Source organism: Rhinolophus hipposideros (assembly GCF_964194185.1).
Source record: "Rhinolophus hipposideros genome assembly, chromosome: 16".
In the NCBI taxonomy this organism is placed as follows: domain Eukaryota; kingdom Metazoa; phylum Chordata; class Mammalia; order Chiroptera; family Rhinolophidae; genus Rhinolophus; species Rhinolophus hipposideros.
The window spans coordinates 55,791,643-55,816,141 of record NC_138062.1 but is presented as its reverse complement, the minus strand read 5'-3'; the positions used below and the strand labels follow the sequence as shown (position 1 = coordinate 55,816,141).

General features: G+C 52.9%; 1 protein-coding gene across 1 annotated transcript; it reads left to right on the top strand.

Moving 5' to 3' along the window:
* Window positions 1-12,244: 12,244 nt before the first annotated feature.
* On the top strand, window positions 12,245-20,473 carry FCER2 (Fc epsilon receptor II; the record flags this gene model as incomplete). The annotated part of the gene is made up of 11 exons (XM_081077395.1): window positions 12,245-12,266; window positions 14,666-14,722; window positions 15,750-15,869; window positions 16,164-16,217; window positions 16,890-16,952; window positions 17,149-17,211; window positions 17,305-17,367; window positions 17,457-17,546; window positions 19,578-19,729; window positions 19,862-19,968; window positions 20,326-20,473. The coding sequence occupies 11 exons, from the start codon at window positions 12,245-12,247 to the stop codon at window positions 20,471-20,473; spliced, it is 939 nt and encodes a 312-aa protein (XP_080933521.1).
* Window positions 20,474-24,499: the final 4,026 nt, after the last annotated feature.

Genomic DNA, 24,499 nt, shown 5'->3' with positions numbered 1-24,499 from the left:
AATCTGGGCTCCTGGCTCTGGCGAGTTCTTCTCAGCTTTATCCCAAAGACCCTGACATGACGTCTCTAAGTGACCTCATGGTCCTATGATGCTCCAAAACCCAGTGAGTAGCGTGCCCTGGGCCAGGTGGGCTGTGGGGCTCTGGGGACACAGGAGTAAGAGCCAGCCCTTCCTGTATCCCTCCCACCACCAGACCTCTTCCTCCTGGTCTGGCTAAGCACAGGGAGTGACTCAATGGAGGAATACATGAATGAGTGACACATAACATAATGCATTTGAAGGAGCCACCTGTGTCCTCGGGGAGAGGGACTGTGCAGAGATACCAAAGTGGTGGCTTCTTTCCTTAAGGAGACTGCCACTGCGTTATGGAGAGACAAAGCCCTGAGGCGGGTGAGAGAGGGGCTGCCCAGATCTGATGAGCAGGTCCCTTCTGTCTCTGGAACTGAGGTTCTGTGATGACTGGGTAGGGCGATCAGGAAATACATCCCAGAGAAGATGGATTTTCGAGGAGCAACGAGATTTCAGCATGTGGAGCTGGGAAGGGAGGGTTTTGCAGGTGGAGGAGGTTGCAAGGTATTAAGTATGGCTGAACTCATTTGAGGGGTACAGCATGCACAGAGCCTGGCTTTCTCAACTGGGGGCTTTTTATCTGAATTCACCCTGTATTCCCAAAGTTTTCTGCTCCCATCCTGGGGACCTGAGGGCTCTCCTGGAATTTCCAGTGGAGATGAGTCTAACTAAGGGGTGTGACAGGCTATCAGCCTTTAGTTCTGTGCAGAACTGAGTCCAGAACCAAAGCTGCGGGGCGCCCCCAGGCTGCATGGCCCCGAGAGAGTCCACTGAGCAGGAAGAAGAGAGAACAACACCCAAAGGCCCTGGCCAGGTGAAACCTTTCGGTGGACCAATCCCCCAACCCTTCCGTGGACCCTCTACAGGTACAGCACAGAGCGGGCACTGGCCAGGCCCAGGAACCACCTGACTCCTGCACAGATACACACCTAGTGGGCTGTGGGCCAGACAAATGGATTTCCAGATGGCTGCCTTGGAGGAGTATATCACTTTCCCAGGGTTACTGTGACAAATGACCACCAAATGGGTGGCTTAAGACAACACACATTCCCTCCAATTCTGGAGGTCAGAAGTCCAAAATTAGTTTTACTGAGCCCAAATCAAGGTGTCACCAGGGCCAGACTCCATCTGGAAGCTCCAGGGGGAGAATCTGTTCCTTTGTCTTTTCCAGCTACTGAAGCTGCATCCCTCACGTTCTCTGGCTCAGGGCCTCCTCCTCCATCTCAAAGCCAGTAAGGTAGCATCTTCTTCAGTGGTCACATTGCCTTCTCCTTCTGACTCAAATCTCCCTCTGTTTCCTTCTGATGAGGACTTTTATGGTTGCATTGAAGGCCCACCTGGCTGATCCAGGATGATCTCCTGTAATACTGCTGTGCCACTAACCACCCCAAGTCAGTGCAGATGCCACCTGCAGATTTAGGGCACAGTTCCTCACAAGACTGCCCTCACTGCAAGTTGGAGGGTCTGACCAACTGATTCTGAGCAACTGATCTCACAACCCCTTGTGGTTCCATAATTTACTAGAATGACTCAGAACTCAGGAAAGCTCTATACTTAACAGTTGTATGATGAAGGACACAACTCTGGGCTAGCCTAATGAAGAGACCCCGAGAGTGATGGCTGAAAAGATCTCAAACACAGAGGCCCCAAGTGTTTTCTTCCCGTGGACTCAGGACATGGCACCCTCCCAGCACTTTGATGTGTTCACCAGCCAGGAAGCTCCTCTAAGCATTGCTGTCCAGAGTTTTTAGTGGGCTTTCATCATGAAGGTGTGATGGGTTGAATCATTGGTTATGCGGTTGCACTCTGTCTCCAGCCCCACTTCCCCCTATGGAGCTCGGGTGGCTGGAAGTCCCACCTCTCATGGTTGGTCTTTCTGGCATGGCAAAACCCTCCCCCCAAAAAAAACCCATCTCCTTAGTTTATAAACTCAGGTGTGAGCCAAGGGGCCCCCATGAAGATCAAAGATGCTCTTATCACATGGAAAATTCCAAGGGTGTAGGTGCTCCTTGCCAAGATCCAGGGACAAAGACCAATCAAATTCTTTAATACAGAACATCCCCCCCATCTCTAAATCCCTAATTACATGTGCCAAATCTCTGTTGCTGTGTGAAATAAACCAATCACAAAAAAGAAAAGTACTGCATTATTTCACTTACTTGAAGTATCTCGAGTAGTCAAACTTAGAAAGAAAAGTACAGTGGTGATTGTCAGGATCTGCGGGGAGGGAGATATGGGGAGTTGTTGTTTACTGAGTATGGAGTTTTAGTATTGCAAAATGGAAAACATCTGGAGATTGCTTGCTCAACAATGTGAATGTACTTACTGCTACTGAACTAACTGTCCACTTAAAAATGGATAAGATGTAAATTTTATGTTGTGTATTTTATACCGCAATGAAAATTTAAAAATATTTAATGCACCCATTTCCAGCTCCAAGTCAGATTGTTTTTTGAAAAATGTGTATATCTGTGTAGCCACCACTACATTCTGAATATAAAACATTTCCATCTTCCTCTCAAATTCCTTCCCAACACTCCCCTTCCCACTCCAGGCCACCATGATCTGCTTTCATCACTACTGGCTAGACTTGTCTTTTCTGGAACGTCACATAAATTAAATCACACTGTATGTTGTCTCTTGTGCCTAGATTCTTTCTCTAGGCATGATGTCTTTGAGATTCACCCGTAATATTGTATGTATCCAAAGCTTGTTCCTTTTCACTGTTGTCCCATCTCACGTTGTGTGGCTGGACCACGATCTGTGTATCTAGTCATCTTGAGGAATGTTTGCATTAGTTTCAGTGTGAGTTACTATGAATTAAGCTGCTATGAACACTCTTGTACAGATCTTTCTATGGCTGTAAGTTTTCACTTCTCTTGAGTAAATACCTGGCAGTGGGTCAGATAGTAGGTGAATGTTTAACTTTTATAAGGAACTTGCCAAACCATTTCCCAAAGTGGTTGCGCCATTTTGCACGCCCATTAGCAATGTCTTAGGGTTCTGATTGCTCAAGGAGGGTATTTTTGACCCAGGAGAGACTTTAGCAGTTCTAGAGACAGATGCCGGGGTTTATCTAGAGAAGAGCAGGAGGGAAGGAAATAAAGCTGGAATCTGAAGCAGATAATGGGGGAAGACAGGAAGCTGGTAGTAACATATGCCTCATAACATGTGTTTTCATGAGAAGACTGGGGGACTGGGAAACAGGAAATGGGGGAAGCTCTGCTATTTGGAATTATGGCCCTCTGAACCAAGACCAAGGAGGAGGTTGGTGAGAGAAGCTGGAGAGGAGTGAGATCAAGTCTCCTGGGAACAAGGAGCAATTTCATTCATGCATGCATTCATTCATCAATTCATGCACGCATGCATGCAATGTAATTATTTGGATTCATTCAATGCAATTATTTTCTCATCTACAAACATTTCTCCAGTGCTAATTAGCTTATTATACATCAGACACTGGCATTTGACAGAGAACAAGAGGTCAGGGTCTCTTCCCAACAATCCCTCTCCGGGGCATCTACCCAAAACATCTGAAAACATTTATATATAAAGACACGTGTGCTGCAATGTTCATTGCAGTTTTGTTTACGGTGGCCAACACATGGAAACAACCAAAATGTCTTTCGAGGGCCGGCCTGGTGGCTCAGGCGGTTAGAGCTCCATGCTCCTAACTCCGAAGGCTGCTGGTTCGATTCCCACGTGGGCCAGTGGGCTCTCAACCACAAGGTTGTCGGTTCAATTCCTTGAGTCCCACAAGGGATGGTGGGCAGCGACCCCTGCAACTAAGATTGAACACAGCACCTTGGCTGGGCTGCAGCTGAGATCCCTGATGGCTCAGTTGGTTGGAGTGCGTCCTTTCAACCACAAGGTAGCTGATTTGACTCCCGCAAGGTATGGTGGGCTGTGCCCCCTGCAATTAGCAACGGCAACTAGACCTGGAGCTGAGCTGCGCCCTCCACAACTAAAACTGAAAGGACAACAACTTGACTTGGAAAAAAGGCCTGGAAGTACACACTGTTCCCCAATAAAGTCCTGTTCCCCTTCCCCAATAAAATCTTTAAAAAAAAATGTCCTTCGATAGATGAATGGATAAAGAAATTGTGGTATATATACACAATGGAATACTATTCGGCGGTAAGAAAAGATGAAATAGGACCATTTGTGACAACATGGATGGATCTTGAGAGTATAATGCTAAGCGAAATAAGTCAGACAGAAAAAGCAGAGAACCATATGATTTCACTGATATGTGGTATAGAAACCAAAAACAACAAAAGAACAAGACAAACAAATGAGAAACAAAAACTCATAGACACAGACAATAGTTTAGTGGTTACCAGAGGGTAAAGGGGGGGTGGGAGATGAGGGTAAGGGGGATCAAATATATGGTGATGGAAGGAGAACAACTCTGGGTGGTGAACACACAATGGGATTTATAGATGATGTAATACAGAATTGTACACCTGAAATCTATGTAAATTTACTAACAACTGTCACCCCAATAAATTTTTTTAAAAAAGAGGTCCGGATCTCTGGGCATGGAGGATTCTGAAAATCCTTAGGCTGAGTGGACATAGCCATTCACAAAATAGTACAAACTGTAGGAGCCCATTTATATGAAGTTCTAGAACAGGTGAAACTACCCCAGGTAGGAAAAACGTGGGCACAATGGTTGCCTAGGAGCAGAGGCAGGGATTGCCAGGGAAAGGCCATGAAAGAACTTTCTGGATTGATAGAAACGTTCTGTGATCTTGATAGGCATTTGGATTATAAGGTGACTGCATTTGTCAAAGTTCAAAGAAGGAGGCCGGTTAGCTCAGTTGGTTAGAGCGCGATGAGTGTTGCCAGTTCGATCCCCACATGGGCCACTGTGAGCTGCGCCCTCCACAACTAGGTTGAAACAACTACTTGACTTGGAGCTGATGGGTCCTGGAAAACACACTTAAAATAAATTTAAAAGTTAAAAAAAAAGCTCAAAGAAAATGCTCTTTTTCATGCATTTCATTCTATGCCGTTTTACTCAAAAAGAGAAAAAAAGTAAGAAGAGTGGAAAACAAATATTGGACTTTAGTTCATGTTCTGCAGGCTGGAGTATTTCAGAGGAAGTAAGCTGATGCATGCAGCTAACTTTGAAATGCATAAAAGAAAAGATGAATTGAGGGGTGGATAGAGGGGTGAATGAATGGATTTGTAATTAAGTACACATAGAAAATATTGATTCTAGAATCTAAGGATGGGTTTTTCCTTCTAAAATTCAACTTTTCCGCATGCTTGAAGATTGTCCTAATGAAGTGTTGGGGTTCAGGTCGTGGTGCTGCCTCCCTGGGGCTCACAATCTGGACACGAGGAGGTGATAAGGAGGGGTAGACGGTTGTGTGCCCACATGATGAGGTTGGAAGTAGAACTCTTCAAAATAGCAATTCCCTGCCTCCCTTCTTCTAGCCTGAGGGGTGAAATGGGGCGTGGGGGAAGGAGGGTCTCCTTTGGAGAAGCTAAGGGGGTTTATACTGGGCAGCAGGGGTGGGAGCAGGAGAAGTCCCTTTCAGCTGCCCTCTGCCCCTTTCCCAGTGGGTGTCCCCACCCACAGCCCCCGGAGTGACCCCAGGACCACACTTTCCGGGGCTGAATCAGCAGGTCATTGGTGACTTTAGGGACCAGCCACAGTTTCCAGGATAAACCTTCCCTACCCGTCACCCCACTTTCCAAGGAAATAGCATTGAGACAGAGTAGCCTGTCCTTTCCCACTTCCCACCTCCCTCCTCCCAATTCCAGGAAAATCCCTGGGATCCCAAGGCGCTTTACCAGGTTGGCTGAGGTGTCTGGGGAAGCCCTCAGGGTATGACAGGACACACTGTCCTCCAGCCTTGGGAAACCCCTTCCCCATCTTCTTCACCCTCGCTCCTCCCCACTTTCACCTCTCTTGTGTCCTCAGATCCACTCACAAGTGACACAAATGGATGAATTTGGCAGACGCTGACAGAAAGCCCAGAATCCAAAACCATGCCTGTCACTTACTCTTTGGATGAGTCTGGGCCCGTGACTTTGTCTCTCTGAGCCTCAGTTTTTGCATCTCTCAAGTGGCAATAATAATAACAGTAATAATAACAACAGCATCTACCTCCTAGGGTGCGGTGGTCGGCAGAATAACGGCCATCCTAATCCCCAGAATCTGTGAATATGTGACTTGACAAGATCAAAAAGATTTTGCAGGTGGAATTTAGGTCTCCCAGGACCTAAAGGATCTGGAGATGGGAGATGATTCTGGATTTTGGAGGGTGGGGCGGGGGAAGAATGTTGTCATAAGGGTCCTTATATGACGGCGGAAGCAGGGTCAGAGTCAGAGAAGGACACGTGACAATAGAAGTAGAGTCAGAGAGAGGTGGGAAGATGTTACACTCCTGACTTTGAAGATGGAAGAAGGGGCCAAAAGCCAAGAAATAGGGGTGCCTCTAGAAGCTGAAAAAAGCAAAGAAGCAGATTCTCCCCTAGAGCCTCCAGAAGGTACCAGCCCTGTGGAGGCCCTGATGTTGGTTAGCCCAGTGTGATTGCGTTGGACTTTGGATCTCCAGAGCTGCAAGATAATAAATGTGTGTTGTTTAAAGCCTTCCAGTCTCTGGTAATTTTTTACAACAGTCATAGGAAACTAATTCAAATATGATGCCTGCAAAGCACCTACTGTGTGCCATGGGCTGATGGCTTGGTGGTGACCACCGGCAAACCAGACCCATTCACACACGGGTCAGGGGTGAGAGATCATTAAACCGATGACTGAGGGGCTAGGGCCACTTTAGCTGGGGTCACTTCCCTCAAGAGCAGAGACCTGCAGGATGAGGAAGGACCAGCGAGAAGGCTCAAAAATTGGAAAAGCCGGGGTGTGTGACTGGAGCTAAGGGGGAGCCATGCAGGAGGGGAGAGTGCCAGCCACACTGTCCTTGCTGGCTGCTGGGAGTTTGGGTTTCCTTCTAAGGGCCTTTGCAGGAGTTGGGGCTTAGTTATGGGAGAGGCAGGACAGCCACGTGTTTGGGGAAGTACTGAGCGCTTCTCTCCAGCCGGCATGGTGCGGAAGGCTTTCCTCCCATCACAACCTATGGGGGAGAATTGTGCTTATCTGCACTTTACAGATGAGGAACCTGAGGCCTAGACGGGATGAAGTCCTCCCGCAGGGAAAGGGGTTGGAGCTGGGACTCTGCCGGCCTCCCCTTTCCCACCCAGGGGTGGGCAGTGAAGAGGTGTGTCCAGCAGGGGGCAGCACCCCTACTGTCCTGGCCACCTAGCCTGCCTGGATAGAGAAGAAAAAACATGCAATCCTAGATCCAAGTCCCGGAAGGGCTGGGGGCCTGAGACCCTGAGGGAAGGACTGGGGACCTGGGTCCTGGGTCCCTAAGGGGCTGGGGGTCCTGAGGCCCTAGATTTCTGGGTCTCTGAGGGTGGGGACTGGGATCCTAGAATCCCAGATCTCCAAAGCGCTTGAGGCCTGAAGCCCTCAAGGTGGAGCCTGGATTCTTGGCTTCTGGGTCCCTAAGGGGCTGCCAGAGGGTGGAGTCTGGAACTTTGCGTGCAGCAGAGCAGAGCCATGGAAAGTTGTAGGCGTCAGGAAGACGTGATCTTGTTGCTGCTCTGCGGGAAGGGACTGAGAACAGGTGGGAGGGAGATGAGAAGGGGCTGCCACCATTGTCCAGGAGACACAGTGGCTGCGGGTGGGGTCATGGGAGAGGAGAGAGAACCACTCAAAGGAGGAGGAATGCAAAAGGTGGGCGCCCATGGCCCAGTGCTGGCGCTGGGTGATACTGGGCCCAGCTGTGGCTGCATCTGGGCTCACTCTGCTCCAGTCTCATTCCTCTGTGTTCCTCCAACACCCCACCACGGATCCCCAGCCAGGAAGGGAAAACCACAGGGAGGAGAAGTGACAGCCACACTGGGCCTGGGGGCTGTTGCCCTTTGCACTTGCTGTTCCCTGTGCCAGGGATCCTCCACCTGATACTTGAAGGCTGCTTCTTTCATTCCCTCAGGGGCACCAGCTCAGACGTCACCCCCTCACAGCCGTTCCTGATCACTCCACTTCAACTGCACCTCCGTCTCCCAGCATCCTACATGCTTTATGTCTCTTCACAGCACGCGGCACTGGTCTGTCTCCCGAGACGGAACGGCAGATCCAAGGGCAGGAATTTCTGTCCAGCTCATTTACTACTGCAGCCCAAGTGCCCAGGGCAGTGTCCAGTGCCTCAGTGAATGAACGAATGAATCGATGAATCAATGAATTAATCAATGCATGAACAAATGAAGCTCAGGAGATGTGACTGGGCTGAACACAGAGATGTGAGGAGTCACCAAGGATTGGGGCGACTGAAGGCGAGGGGTCGTGAAGAAACACAGCAAGCAAGAGGTGCGGAGGGGAAACTGAGGCCTGCAGTGCAGGGAGAGCAGAGTGAAGCAGGAGGGTCACTGGTGGAAGGGCACCCATTCTGTGCACCCAGCCCTCGTTCAGGTCTGCAGAAGCCTGGCAGAGGGCCTGTGTGTGTGTCTGCATGACAATGTGTGTTTGTGTTGTGTGTTTCTGTGTGTGTGTGTGTATGTTTGTTTGTGTGTTTCTGTGCTTTTATATGTGCGTGTTTATGTGTTTGTGCATGTGATTGTGTCGTGTGTGTATCTGTGTGTATGTGTTGTATCAATGTCTATGGGTTGTTTCTGGGTTTTATTGTGTGGTGTGTGTGGTAGGTTGTGTTGTGTCTGTGTTTCTAAATATTTGTATTTCTGTGTGTATGCATTATGTATGTTGTGTGTGTGTCCATTGGAATGTGGTGTGTGTGTGTGTGTAGTTTGGGTGTGTCCTGTGGTTTGTATCTTTGTCGGTGTTGTGCAGCTGTCTCTGAGTTGTGTCTGTGTGCATGGGGTGTGTGTGTGGTTTTGTGTTGTGTCTGTGTCTGTGGTTGGCTTGTGTTGTGTTTGTCTATGTGTCTTAATTTGCGTGTGTGTGATGTAAATGTGTGTGTGTGTTTGTGCTTTCATTGTATGGTGTCTGTGTGCTTGTGTTGTGCGTGTGTCTGTGGTTTAGTTGTGTTGTGCTTGTTGGTCTCTATGTGTGTGATTCTGCAGGTAATGATGTTGTATCACGTGTGTGTGTGTGTGTGTGTGTGTCTGTGTGTCTACATGTTGGGGGCCCCCACACTCCACATCCCTCACCCTACTGAGTCATGGCAGCTGTCACTTGGGCCCAACCCCAGTTCTCTGGAATTCTCACTTCCCCACAGCACTGAGGCTCTGCAAGAGGTTATAAGATGTCAGGCCTGCCAGGGCCAGAAGTCCAGTGCCCTCCTCTGTGTGAGAAACTGAGGCCCAAGAAGGGCAAAGACTGCTTAAGCCCCAAGGTGAGAAGAGGCAGAAAGGCCACCAGCCTCTCTCCAGGACCTGGCACCTCTGGGAGAGGATGGTGTGGATTTCCCCTGGCTGGGAGGGGGCGGGGCACCGGCTCATGAGTTCAAGGTTGCAAAACCCAGGGGAGGACGTGTGGCAGGCTGGGACATTGAGGAAGAAAATCCAGCTGCAGCTTCTGCTTCTCCCAGAGTGGCCTGCTCGGAGATCTCCAGGTTTCTCAATCCTCCAGTCTAAACTAGCTCTTCCCCAAGGTACCCCCAACCCTGCTTTCCACCACCTAAAACTATCCTGTGGATTTATAGATTTTAACCTTTGTTCTTATGCTACAACATGGATAAACCCTGAAGACATGGTGCTCTCAGGAGAACTAATACTGTGTGATTCCCTTTATACGAGGTCCCCAGAGGAGTCAGATTCATAGAGACAGGAAGTAGATGGTGGGGCCAGGGACTGGGGAAGTGGGGGAGTGAGTGTTTAATGGGGACAGAGTGTCAGTTTGGGAAGGTGAAGAAGTTCTGGAGATGGATGGTGGGATGGTTACACAACAGTGTGTGTATTTAATGCCACTGAGCTGTACACTTAAAAATGATTAAAATGATAAATCTCATGTTGTGTATATTTTACTACAATTAAAAACAAAACTCTTTGTTTTCCTCCTTCATGAGAGCTGGGATTTTACCTTGTTCTCAGATGGTGGCACACAGTAGGTGCTCAATGAAAGCTTGTTGAATGAATGAAAGAAGAAAGAGATCTGTCGACAGCAGATGGAAAGGTAGATGGAGACAGAGAGAAACAACGAAAGTGTGTTGAAGCCTGAAGCCAGCATCTCCTTGTCAATAAATCAGGCTTTGAAGCAGTGGTTCTCAAATGGGGGTGATTCTGCTCCTCTCAGGGGGACATTTGGCAATGTCTGGAGGCATTTTTGGTTGTCAGGACTACTGTGTTTCCCCAAAAATAAGACCTAACTGGAAAATAAGCCCTAGCATGATTTTTCAGGATGACGTCCCCTGAACATAAGCCCTAATGCATCTTTTGGAGCAAAAATTAATAGAAGACCCGGTCTTATTTTGGGGGAAGCACAGTAGATGGAAGGGAGGGGGGCGGTGCTACTGGCAGCAGTGAGTAGAGGCCAGGGATGCTGCTAAACATTCTGCACCGGACGGCCCCCCCCAGCCAGGAATCATCCAGTCTCAATGTCAACAGTGTCAAGAACAAGAAACCCAGATTTTAGAGACACCTCCTCCTGGAGGCCCTCCTGGATTTGACACACCTACTGCCTCACACACTCCCTTTCCTTCTTCCCCTGGCAACACCAGGAGAGATTAAACAGATGGGAGGACCCCTGCGGCGGCGGGCACTGTGCCGGGAGGCAAGGTTCCTTCATGTTTGCTGTTGGCGCCGGGCCCTGTCCCAGGTGCTGACGTTCTGCATTTAGTGCTGTGGTTGTGGCTCCACTCCGCACAGGGCGCCGGAGATCCCAGCATCTGTGGGGGTGAGTTGGAGTTGAGAAAGATCGGGTTGGGGTGGAGCTGAGGCTGGGGTTGGATCCCGTCTGGGGACCGTGAATGGTCGTTGCGAGACCCCTGACTCGGTCCTACTGAGTGGAATCCAGGACTGGTGTGGGGCGCGGTGCAACCCCAGGCTCAAGGATCCCAAACCTGAAAGAAGAACCGACAGCCTCAGATCGCGGCCCACATCCGCACGGTTTCCTGTTTTTCCCCTAAAGTGAATGAGACGTGGGTTGATACCGCAGAGGGGAAGAGGAAGGGGGCGATCACGTGACAGGGTCCTCAGCTGAGATTTCACTCCCGAAGCATCCTCTTGTTTAAACTGAATGTTGGCAGGGACCCAGCACGGACCCGGCCGTAGGGCCTGGAAGGACACCGTACTCAGTGCGGATTGGCGCTAGGGCACGAGAACACCTGGAAAACCAAAATCCACTCCGGACCCTGTCCTGTGTCCTCACTGAGGCCCGACAGGACTTGTTTCCAACTTTCTCCCTTCCCCTCCTTCCTGTGTCCTCATCGCCCTACTGTCCACGCAGCCGCGCGGCTGAGACCCCCGTCATTTTTCACAGCATCTTGCGAGTGCCCACCCCACATCTCACCCATTACCAAAGCCCATCTCATTTCAAGCCCACATACTTCCCTCTATCCCCATAGCCACTGCTCCAGGCTACGTCCTCTGGCCCCTGCACCAGGTGATAGTCGTCCCCCCACCCCCACCCCAGTGTCTCCATCCCAGCCAAGCCCTCCAAAAGCATCCCTCCCAAGGTCCCTCCTCCCGCCTGGCTCCCCATGACAGCTCTGTGGGTCCCCCCAGGCCTTCTACTGTCCTGTGTCCACCCCGCAGCCCCAGTGACCCCTCTGATGCCCACCTGAGAACTCTGTCTCCTAGTTGAAATCGTCATCCTCCATCACGTGGCAAACCATGCAATGGGTTCAAGCCCCCACAATTAGCCCAGATCAAGGTCGAGAGGAACATTTGGAGGGCCCAGAATGCGCAGCCCCAGGCCACCAGACTCATTCATTCAGTAGACATACACAGAAGGCTGTGAGTCCCCATGCTGGGGACACAGTGTGACAAACAAGGCAGCACCATCCATCCCTGCTGTCCTGGATTGCACGGCCCAGCGGACATTCCAGTCAGGCCCTTTCCCATCTGGTGGAGGGTGGGCATCTTCTAGCATGAGAGACAGGGTGTCAAGCCTGGGGTGAGGAGGCGGCCCATCCAAGAGTAGGGGATTTGACATTAGCTATTCCCCAGTCAAGAGTGGGGATAGGGTTAAAGATCGGGGGACATGTATAGGCATGAAGAGCAAGGTAGGCAAAGTGCCAAGGAGCCTCTGTAAATACAAGGCCAGGCTGCATGATGGGTAGGGCTGCAGACTTGGGATCCATGCTGCCTGGGTTCAAATCCTTTCTCTGCCACTTGTAAGCTGTGTGACCTAGGGCAAGTTACTTAACCTCTCTATACTTAACACCCTTCATCCATAAGGCAGCATAGATAACAAAAGCATCTATCTTACGGGGTGATTGTGGATATTAAATGTGTTACTGCATCTAAGACACTAAGAACTGTGCCTAACACATGTTGCTACCAAATTAAACTATACAACAAAATTGCCAATATCTGACCACAATCTTATCATATGTCATGTATCTTTCTTTTTCTTTCCTCCTTCCCTCTTGCTCTCTCTCTCTCTCCTTCCTGCCCAGTCACTTTGGTCCAAATCCTGATTCTACCACTTACCTCCATCAGCACTTTGGGAATGTGGGGTCGTGTCTCTGAACCTCAGTTTGCCCACCTGAGACATGGAGATAATAATAGTACGGACTTTACCAGGTTGTGGTCACAGAGGAGGCCATGTGCGCAATGTGGTTATCTGGGTGGTGAGCCCATAATTAGGTCTGTGAAAATAGAAGCTGGGGGTGGGTCTGCTTTCAGAAGAAAGCTTGCTTCCAATTTCAACTTCTCACCACTGCTTGTGGCCTCTGCGGCCGCTCCAATCGGCCCCAAAGGACCAGGACAGCGACACGCACAAAACTCATGTGAGTATGAATCTGCGATGTGTGGATGTGTGTGAGTGTGCAACTGTGTGTCTGTGTGTGATTGCCTCTGAATGTACTGTGTGTGCACATATGTGACTCTGTGTGTGTGGGGGGGGTGTGGGGGTGTATGTCGTGGCTGGTGGTCGGAAATGGACATTGGTTTCCTGGGAGAAATGAGCTCTGCACTGAGTCTCGAAGAATGGCCAGGAGGTGGTCTGCGTGTGAGGAGGGTAGTGGGCAGTGGGCGACGGGTGGCATGGACAGAATCTCCAGGTGTGTGGGGACCTGGTTGGGCAAAGTGAAAGCCAGCCTATTGGCATGACTGAGCAGAAAAGATGAATTTGGTGTGTGCACTGAGGAGCTGATGGTGGGGAGCCCTGAGGAGCCACGGAAGGTTGTGGGCAGAGGCAGGAACTCTCATGTTAGATAGATGGCCTGGCTTCTGGCCCTGCTGCCCTGGCACTTACCAGCAGCCCACGCCAAGAGGTCATGTTCCCAGGTAGTTGATCAAACAAGCTCCAGGTCTTAGTTTGAGTCCCACCCCCACCACTGGGAAGTGGGCAAATTATTTACCCTCTCAGTACCTCCGTTCACACAGCACCCCACCAGTAGATTTACTGAGCACCTACTGTGTGCCAGCACCTCACACACCCCACCCAGTGGAGTCAGCGCTGTCGCTCACCCCCAGTTTACAGATGAGCAAACTGAGTTGCTCATCCAGAGAGAAGCCAGGACTCAGCCCCCGGTCTGGCTGGCTTGGGCTCAGGCATGTCCAGCCGCAGGATGGTGACACCTCTAGCCTCCTCCAGGATGGCCAAAAACCTGGTCTGAGCTGCCAGTAATCAGAACCTGGCAGCCTCACATCTCCATTTCCCCAAGGCTCAGAGAGAGGAAGCCACTTGTCCAAAGTCACATAGCAAGAGGGACAGCCAGTGACCCCCAGGCTTGTTTGACCCAAAGCCCATGCTCTTCAGCATGTAATAAAGTCAAGCAGCTTTAAAGATATCTTGAGCAGGTTGGCAGAGGAGGAATTTCCCAGCAGGACCTGGCACAGAGTAGATGCCTGATAAACGCTTGGTATCTGAAGACTCCCTGTGTGCAGCACTGCGCCAAAGGACACACGTACATTATTATCTCATTTGAACCTAATACCGCCTCCTGAGCTGGGCACTGTCATAGCCCGCATTTTACTGAGGGGAAAACTGAGACAGAAAGGTTGAGTCCTCGGCCGAGCTCGCACAGGCTGCAAGGGTAACACGACTGGAGGACAGTCTGGGGGTTCACTATGTGCCAGGCCTTATACAAAGCACATAGAGTCAACCACCACCCCACAGAGTCGATATTATTACTATCATAATTTTATAAATGAGGAAATTGGTTGCAACGCTCAGCCACTTGCCAAGATCACATGGGTGCACATTTATTGGGCATCTGCTGTGTACCTCCCATGTGATGGGCTTCGGGGCATCCACCTCTGGTCTCGGGCCTGTGGCCCTCCACACCAGCTGCGTCTCCCAGTTAACTTCAACACAAAACCAGCCACTGAGCTTCTCAAGCCCAGGATGCTTTTCTTTGGTAACTAGAGTCTGCTATAACCCTAACCCTAATCCCTAAACACAGCTGGAGCTGTGACTATGTTTGTTAAGTGGACTGTCTTGACAGATGGTGAGCACCCCGTCACCAGGAGGATACAAGCAGGACTGCCATGGAGGAAAATTCATACTCAGGTGAGAGGTGTCTCTGGAGCTGACACTGGCAAAAGCAATAATCCTGACCTCCTACCTTCCACCCAGGAGAGGAGAAGGGTTCCTTCCCTCTCTGGGACGAAAAATGAATTTCTAGGGAAGGCCCACGAGGGAGGTGGGTAAATCCCAAGTGGCCTTCATGGCACAGAGTCAGGCAAAAAGGGAAGCCGAGGGCACCTCCCTTCTCTGACTCAACACCTTCCCAGCAATAACCACCAAAAAAACCAGTTCCAGCTGGGGCACTCGGAGCCCAATAGAGCAGTAGACCAGTGGGACAGGGACTCAGAACTCAGCGTCATGGATCCTCACAGCCAGGATGAGGGAAGGGGGCCTGGGCCTGCGGTGGAGCATGAAGGTAGAGGTTTGGGGGCCCAGGAGCTGGGGTGAGACCTGGGGGTCTGCCATCTGGGAAAAGGGCTAGGGAAGAGCTCAGATATGGGGGAAGAACTGAGACCCTGCGTCCTGTGTTTAGGGCAGGGGCCCAGCGGGGGAGACAAACATCTGGGTGAGGGCTGGGGTAGGGGGGGAAGGAGGACCCCGCCTTCTGGAGGTGAGGCTGGGGACCCAGCATTATTGTGGGGGAGAGAGCTGAACCTATAAAAGGCAGAAGGGGCACAGGTGAGAGCTGGGCGGGGATCAGCCGTCTTTGGAGGGGTCTCAGATCCTGGCCCAGGGCTTGTATCTCTGGACAGAGTCAGGCTTGCTGATGCCTGGAGCGTGGTCAGAAGCAGTAAAAAGTGGGCTGGATGGGCAGAGGGACAGACTCAGAGACGCACAGGTGCAAGATGGACACACAAAGGTCAGGGGCCCAATGGACATGAAAGATAGCATGAGGGGGGGTGTACAGAGGAGGCTGGGGGTCCACTGAGACCTTCTGCTTCAGTGTGTTTTGGACAGGTTCTCAGGACGTTGGGGCTCTGGGCAATGGGGAGATGGGCAGAGCTGGAGTCCAGCCTCATCCTGCACCCTTCATTGCTCCGCCCATTCTCCCCCTTGTCCCTCCCCTCAGAGGTTTTGAAGTTTCACAGAAGACGTGGGCAGTGCTGCAGACGGGGGACGCAGATTGCCCTGTTGGGGCTGGTGACCACTGCGCTGTGGGCCGGGCTGCTGACTCTGCTTCTCCTGTGGCGTGAGGACACCCCCTGCCCCACATGGCCCCCCTCCCTGACACCCACTCCCAGATCCTGGGGAGCCCAACACATCCCTGGGAGCCCAATTCCCTCACGTGTCTCCAGCGCCTTCTCAGGTCAACTTCCTCCACTCTCAAGAGCCCCCTTCCCTCACTCCTGCCCAGCACCCATGGCTCCTGCCCTTCGGGCACCTCCCACATAATATACCCAAGGTCTCCATCCCCAGCTGGCAGGTGGGGTGTGGGTGGGTGAAAATCCCTTTCTCTTTCCTCTGCTTCTCTTCTCCTGCCCAGACTGGGACACTGAACGGAACCTGAAGCAGCTGGAAGAGACCGCTGCCTGGAACAGTACGAAGGGGCCAGGGTGGGAGAAGGGGGTTAGGACACCAGACACCTGTCCTGCTTCTGTCACTCACCACTGTGGAACGTGGGAGAAGGACTGGGCTTCACTGTTTCCCCAGGAACTGAGGCTCAGCCTGTGTTACCCCCTCCCTGGGTGGGGGGAAAACCCATCCCCTCTTGGAGGGGATGCCCTGAGAAGTTCCTGATAAAAGGGTGCCTAACCTCTCCAGGCCTCAGCTTAGTCACCTATAAAATGGGCTTCATTTCAGTGCTATGAGGTGTAAACAATCTAAGACTTGGGAAGCACTTAGAAAACATCAGGAGGTGGCCGGTTAGCTCAGTTGGTTAGAGCGTGGTGCTAATGACACCAAGGTTGCCAGTTCGATCCCCATATGGGCCACTAAAAAAAAATCATCTGGCCTCCAATAACGTTTTAATAAATGTCCACTGCTTTTATATTTATTGCTGGGTGGAGGAAGTGTACACAAATTCATTCTATTCTTGCCTTCACTTTCCTGAGTACTTTTGTCTCCAAAATTAAAAACAAAAAGCAGCAATCATTGTGACTGTGTGGGGGGAGGGGGCCCTACACTTGGGGTTGCGGGGAGGGGTGGGGGATTCAAGGGCCTGCCTGCCTGGCTCCTGAGGCCATGTCTTCCCTTCCCCTACCCATCCCAGTCTCTCAGGTTTCCAAGGACTTTGAAAGACACACAGGTGACCAGATGGCCCAGAAATCCCAGGGTGAGTGTCCTCAGCCTGGAGTCTAGGGTAAGGAGAGGAGGGAACTGGGGTGAACATGGGTGTACAGCGCTCCGGACTACCAGTGAATTGCAAAATGAGCAGGTGGCCCGAGAGCCCCAGGCTAAGAGGCCAGTGGGGGGAGTGGGGTTGGCCTCCAGGGGCTTGCTTCCCACTGAGCCTCCTCCCCTGCAAGCAGCTGCCCAGATGATGCAGAACATGGAGAAAATCCAAGCAGAACAGAAGAGAATGAAAACTCAGGGTGAGAGATTAGGGTGGAGGGTGGGGCCCCAGAGCCATGGGGACCGCGAGGCCCGCAGGTGTCACCTCTGACACCTGTCCTGCACCCCATCAGACTCTGAGCTCTCCCAGAACCTGGATGGACTTCTTGAGGACCTGAGCAACCTCAAGTCCCAAGGTGAGACATGGGAGGGGCCAGAGGTACGGAGGGACCAGGAGGGGTCCCCAAGCTTGTCTATGACCACTGCCCCCATCCAACCTCCCAAGGCTTGAACGAGAGACACACAGCCTTGAATTCACTGGAAAGACTCCAGGAGGAGGTGGCGAAGCTGTGGATAGAACTTCGAGTATCCAACGGTGAGTGTGTGTGTCTGTGCCTATGTGTGTGACAACACAGGTGTGTGGTGGCATGTGTCTGAGTGGAAGACAGCTGTGTGTGACAATGTGGACAGATGTGTGTGTCTGTGTGCGGCGGGGCCAATGGGGGACACACAAGAGAGCCCTTTCTGAGTCCAGCTTCCCCCCTCCACCGACCTGGGGTGGGGGTTTCACACGTTTTTCCTGCAGGCAAAAGCTGTCCTTGTTTACCATCACTGGGTCCTCTTTACTGATCTGTCCTCTGCCCATCATGGCTCAGCAATGGGTCATCAGTAAGATGCCCTCAGCCACAGCCCTCCCGGAAGGTTGTCTGATCCAGTCAGAGCTGTAGGGTCACCTCTGAAGAGATGGGGACAACAGGCATTGTGGCATCTTCCCCGGGGGTGGCAGGGGTGCTGGCAGTTACAAGGTTCACGCGGGTGGACCCAGGAGGCTGCAGAGGGAGCAGACGTTCAATCACTGTGCCTTAAACCTGAAGTCCCACTCTACCCCGCCTCCTGCCCTTGATTTGTTGTCTGCCCCAGCTGGGTGAGAGAAGAGGAAGGATCTGTGCATGGTGTGAGGGAGTGCTGTCCCTTGAGGTGTGGCGTGGGGATTCTATCAAAAGACCCCGTGTGCTCCCCTGGGGAGGCTGAGAGGATGGATCTGGGCCACGCTGACTGATGGATCGCTAGCCCAGGGCCGTCTCTCAATGACCCTGACACAGCCGTGACTCCTTCCCCAAAGTTTTCTTGAAGGGAGACGTTCTCTTCCTGTTTTAGTGCAGCACCCCCAGAGTCCTGCACACTGGTTAGCATTTCATCACAGAGAAGCACGTCGAGCTGCGTTCCTCCCAGGGCTTTGCAAACGCTGTGGACCACAGGTCCCTAGAACACTTCCACCAAAGCTGTGGAGCCGTCCCTGCCTGTCACTCTGAGGTCTATTTTAAATCACAAGTGAGTGTACCCAGTAGCAGTGGGTTCAACCTCCCACCTGGGAATGCTGGTGGCAGCGACATTGCCTGAGAGTTTCCTTGGGTTGTGAGCAAGGGGAGAGAGAGAGAGACCAAGGTGGCCCCAAGCCAAGGCCATGGGGACCCAGCCCTCTAGTCCCGTTCCCCACGCCCACAGACTCTCCTCACCAATGAGAAGAAAATCAATTTATACCCCAGAACGCGGCCAAGAGTGCCAGTTTTGGGGGTGCCCACAGTGACGGTGGCCAGGGCTGTTACTGGAGCAGTTGGTGGGGACAGTAAAGTAATGCTGGCGGCCCTGGGGCAGGCATTGCCATCAGCACTGGTGATTAGGACATGGCTGGTGTGGTGTTGGTGAAGGTGCTCTTGGCCATGGTGTTGGCGGAGGAGAGATGTTGCTGGCACGTGTGGGTGACGATGCCGCGGGGATGATATTGATGAGAGAGGTGTCGCTGACAGCAGCCGTGGTGACGGCGGAGGAGACTCTCCTGTGGTGGGCTGGGCTTGCATGTGAGCATCCGAGCTCCAGGAACCAGAGCTGCCTGCCAGCCTGTTAGGCGCTGAGGTGGGTCTGCTTTCAGCCCAGACCCCAAGAGTGACTCCAGGAGAGACGCTGCCACCCAATCTGCCCATTGTACCCATGGTGCCTGCCACAGCGCCCACCATGGTGCCCACCACAGAGCCCACCCCAGCGCCAGCCAGAGCACCCACCATGGTACCTACCACAGTGCCCACCCCAGCGCCAGCCACAGCGCCCACCATGGTACCCACCACAGCGCCCACCCCAGCGCCAGCCACAGCGCCCACCATGGTACCCACCACAGAGCCCACCCCAGCGCCAGCCACAGCACCCACCATGGTACCCACCACAGCACCCACCCCAGCGCCAGCCACAGCGCCCACCATGGTACCCACCACAGTGCCCACCCCAGTGCCCGCCACAGCGCCCACCGTGGTGCCCACCACAGCGCCCACCCCAGCGCCAGCCACAGCGCCCACCGTGGTGCCCACCACAGCGCACACCACAGCTGCCCCCCTGAGCCTCTCCTCCACCCCAGGCTCCATGTGTAACATGTGCCCTGAGGAGTGGGTCAATTTCCAACGGAAGTGCTACTACTTCGGTGAGGGCGCCAAGAAGTGGATCCAGGCAAGGTTGGCCTGCAGCAAACTCCAAGGGCGGCTGGTCAGCATCCACAGCCAGGAGGAGCAGGTGGGCCTGGGCTCGCCACAGGGTGCGGCCAGCATGGTGGGCGGGGGCGGGGGGAGCCCCAGCCCAATTTCTTGGATGGCGGGGGGACCCAAGCACATCTCCCCAGCCCTCCAGCCCTGTCCTGCTCCCCAGGACTTCCTGGCCAAGTACATCAACAGAAGGGAATCCTGGATTGGCCTTCGGGACCTGAACATAGAGGGGGACTTTGTCTGGATGGACGAGAACCCCTTGGACTATAGGTGAGAAGAGAGGATGTAGGGGAGATGGCCCCAGGCCCAGGCTTGGAGAGGGGACCTCGCTGTGATGAGAGGAGAGGGCATTTGGGGGCACACAGCCCAGGCCCAGACTTGGGGAAGCTTCTCCATTGCAATGGCGGGAGATGATCAGGGTGTTTGGTTTGGTTTTGATTTTTTAACCACAGCACTAGGTTTTGTTAGGGATGTCATTAAGGTTGAATCTCCAGAGCTGCACAGACATGTGGTAGAAATCCAGGAATGGGGTTGGGAGGGCCCAGCTTCAGAGCGGTGTGCCTAGGCTGAAAGCAGTGGGGCCCCTTCCCCCTGCTCCATCCTCTGACCCCAAGACTTCTGCTCCAGCAACTGGCGGCCGGGGGAACCCAACAATGGGGGTGCGAGAGGCCTGGGAGAGGACTGTGTGATGATGCTGCGCTCCGGGCAGTGGAATGACGCCTTCTGCAACAGCCAGCTGGACGGCTGGGTGTGTGACCGCCTGGCCACGTGCTGACTGCTGCCCACCACCTCGGTCCTCAGACGTGGACCCAGACAGCCCCCTGCCTGCCCACAGAACACCTCTCTTTGTCATTCTGTCGCCTGCAATATGGAAACAGCCAGGCCGCAAGTGGGACCCTGAGGACCTCAACCAAAGTCTGGGTGCCTCTTTTGTGTCTGAAGGGTCCCAGTGACATTTTCTCCTGCCCAAGTGGAGGCAGCTGACCCATCCCTAGCTTCTGTCAACACCCCAGAGGGCCTGTCCCTTGCCCCTTAGCCCAACGGGCTATCGCCACCCCTCTGCCTCCTAGTGCTCAAGTTCCCACCTGGAGAAGCCCTGCCTGCCAGCTTGAACGCTGGAAGGCGCTTCCCTGCTGGAAGCCCGTCCCTGCTGGAAGACCCCGTCCCTGCTGGGGAGCCTGGCAGCCCAGCTTTCCCTGTGTGCTTCCTCCATCACCTCCACCGCACCATCTGCTAGAGTCAGGAGTGGACTCCCTGTCCTCCCCAAATGCAGCCCATGTCCTCGCACCACTGGACAGACCCCCAGCTCAGGCAGCCAGGCCTCCCTGCCCCACCTGTATCAGGAACATGGGGGATGACAACCCCTCACATGCACCCTCTGCAGGGGCCCCTCTGGCTCTGGTTTCTAGGTGTCGATGGTGGGAACTGGTGCCTGAGGCCACCTCTGAATAATGAGAACAACTGAAATGGCATTTGTACCCCCCTACTTCCTTAACAGGAGCATTTACTAGGCAGAGTTACAGATGAAGACTCTGGGGTCCAATGGAGCAGAGAACAGCCCCAGACCCCCCAGAACATTGCAGGGCAAAGCCATGGACCGCCCTGACCCTAGTCCCCCAGCCCAGGCTGCTGGGGAAAGGGCCCAAGTGGTCAGAATGGGCCCAGTATACAGAAGGCGCTTAGCAAGTGCTAGCCAGCTGCAGAGACAGATGGGGAAGTGGTCTCAGCATCACTCCCGCTCAGGGTCTGTGTGGACCTTAGGCAGAAGGGAGGCAGGCCAGGATCTCAGGAAACCCCACACTCATTAAACTCATCCGCCTACCCCACCCCCAATTCCTGGTCTAGAGAAGAGCCAGGTGTGATCATGTGATTCTCAAGCCTAATGAAAGAGGAGGAAGGATCATGGGCAGATTCCCACACTGGACCACCTGGGATCCTGGGAGTTAAGGGCCAGCCACCACCCTGAGGGACTGGGGAGGACGCTGTAGTGGCAACTGGAAGTCCTGGGGCTCAGGATGAGGCTGGGACAGAGCTGGGCATTCGGAGTGAAATGTGGGTTGAAATCCTAAATCACCTGTTGTCTCTGCCTACTGCCCACCCCCAGATTTGTCTCCCCCAGACTCGTCCTTAGAACTCTGGGCCGCTCTGCCTGCTTACCTCAGCTCTCCACGTGGGGAATGGGGAGCTCAACTCCACTTTACTAGTCCCTCAGGCCAACACTGGGGTCATCCAACATTGGGGTCATCCACCTCTTTCCCTCACCACCCCCTCCAAACTCCTAAGGAAAGCCATGGGCTCTGCCATCAAGCCGTATTCAGAATCCACCCACTTTCTCAACGCCTTGGTGTAGCCCACATCCTCGCTGACCTGAACTGGTGTGGTTTCACTGTTTACTGTCCCAAACCTTCCAGAAGTTTCCTTCCAGCTCAGAAAAAAAGCCGAAGTCCTACAGGGTCCTTTGCCATGGCAGAACCCTTCCCATGCACCTCCCCTCCCCAGCTTCCTCTCTCCTCCCAACAACCCAGCCTCCTCAATGTTCCTGAAGCACTTGGGCTCACTCTGCCTCAGGACGTTTGCACATGCTGCCTCCCCTGCTCACTCCTCAGCAGGGTCTATGCTGAGCACTCCCTCCCTCCCATTTAAAATGACACCCCGACTTTTTTTTACCCCACTGTACTTTTTCACCATGGCACTCATCCTTTCAACAAAATGTGGAATTTACTGATGTTTGTTGCCTGTCTCAGGTTAAGAGTGCAAGCTCCAGGGCAGGCAACATTTGTTTTGTTCTCAGCTGTGTTCCCAACGCCTGGCACATAGTAGGTCCTCAATAAATATTTGTCAAATGCATGACCATGGGCAAATTACCTCTTCTCTTGGAACTTTGTGGCCTGGAAATGAGGGGATGCAGCCTTCCAGTCACCGAGGGCTGGTGCTAGGATCCTCCTCACTCTGCTTCATACCCACTTGTCTGGGGGCTTCTGTGGAGACCTTACTTGCAGCCCAAAGCATCTTAACTCGAAGCCGCTGTGACAGGAACCACCTGTTCCTTCTCCTCGTCCTCCTCTGCCCCAAATGGGTGCTCAGCCCCACAATCCTATGGCTTGTTCCAAACCTGCTCCCTTCTCTACAGATCCCTCATCTTCAGCAGGAGACACACACCCTGGGCCCCCTCTTTCAGTTCACAAGCTCTCCTGCATCCCCTCCCCTCCGTTTCTCTGGCATCCTTCACTGCTGGACCTCTGGACAGAGCTGGCTGTGCCATCCTTGCCTCCTGCCTCTCTCTCCTACAATCTGGTTCCCAAACCCCAGCGGGCCCCAGAAGCCACTCCCACTAGAGTGCCTGAGAACCTCAGGCTGCTAAACCCAAATATGACCCCTGCAATTCCCTCCAAAATCTGGCTTCCCCCCACGTCCTCTGGCTGTCCTTCTTCTGGGCCCGTGGCTTACATCTTTGCACTGACCCCTAGCCTCTCCTGGACTCCAGACCCCAATCCCTCAGTGAAGCTGGCCTCCTACACACTGCCGCTCAGCCCATATTCAGGCTGCTACCCTGACCACCCTGTTTCCCAGCTTCCTTGGGCCACCTCCCCTCCCCCAGCCAACAGCTATTTCCCGACCATTCCTGTGCTACACATGCTGGGTGCTGAGTAGTTTTATTTATCCCCTTGATACTTACTGCCTTCTTCATAACGTGCTGAACCCCGCTGAGCTCATCGCCTTTTGCTCAGATGACTGAAACTGCCCCTGACCAAGCCTGGTGCCCCCGGTCTCCGCCTTGCACATGAGGCTAGACAGAGCATTCTAAATAGCATATTGAAAAGTGCACCCACCCCTTAAACCCTCCATAAGCTGCGAGGGGGACTCAGCCGAAAGCACCTGAGGTTCCCTTTCAAAACACACTTGTCCAGGTCCTGCGGAGGTAAGGGAACAGGGAAAATTTAAACAAGCTTTGGCAGGATTTACCTTGGGGAAGAGGAGTGATCAGGGCCTCGGGGGTGGTGGTCAAAAGGTGTGCCTGAGATGTAATGTTTTAAACAAGGGATGTGTGTTCCTGTCAATCATGTATTCAGAAATTAACTTCAAACTATTTTAAGCTTCCAGATGATTCTGAAGGGAGCCCACCCACTTCCCCTTGAGGACCAGGTGTCTAAAGCCATAGTTCTCAAAGGGTAGGCCCCGCGGTTCCTGGGAACTTGTTAGAAATGCAAATCTTTTGGCCCACCCATATCTGCAGCATCTGAAACTTGGGAGGGGAGGGTGGTAGTGCCCAGCCACCCAAGTTTTAATATTCTGTGCCTCAGGGCACTGCTTCTCAAACTACGGTACACAGGAATCCTTTAGGAGTCTGGGGTGGGCCTGAGGGTCTGCATTTCTGACAAGCTCCCCTGAGATGTGACACTGGGGGTCCCTGGACCACACTGAGTAGAGCAGGAGTCGGCCTGTTTTCCAGGCACAGAGCCACACCCAATCGTTGACCTACTGCTGAGCACAAACTATTCACTGTCTACTCCTTTACAGAAAGAGTGCCAGCCCCTGGTCTAAAAGAGTCTCTCTTAGCCTAGACCCTCAACCCCCCTTTCCAGCCACTAGTCAGCCTCCAATTGTGATTCCAGAAGCTGCCAGCATCTCTTTCTGCCTGGTCTATCTCCACACTGTCCCTAACCTTCCCCCAACCTTATCTGAATGCCCAAGCTGGGTCTGACCTGGCCCTTCCTACCTCCCCATTATATTATAAACATGCCTGGGTCAAGGTGTTGAGTGGATCCCTCAGGGCCCCACACAAGACACAAGACACACGTGA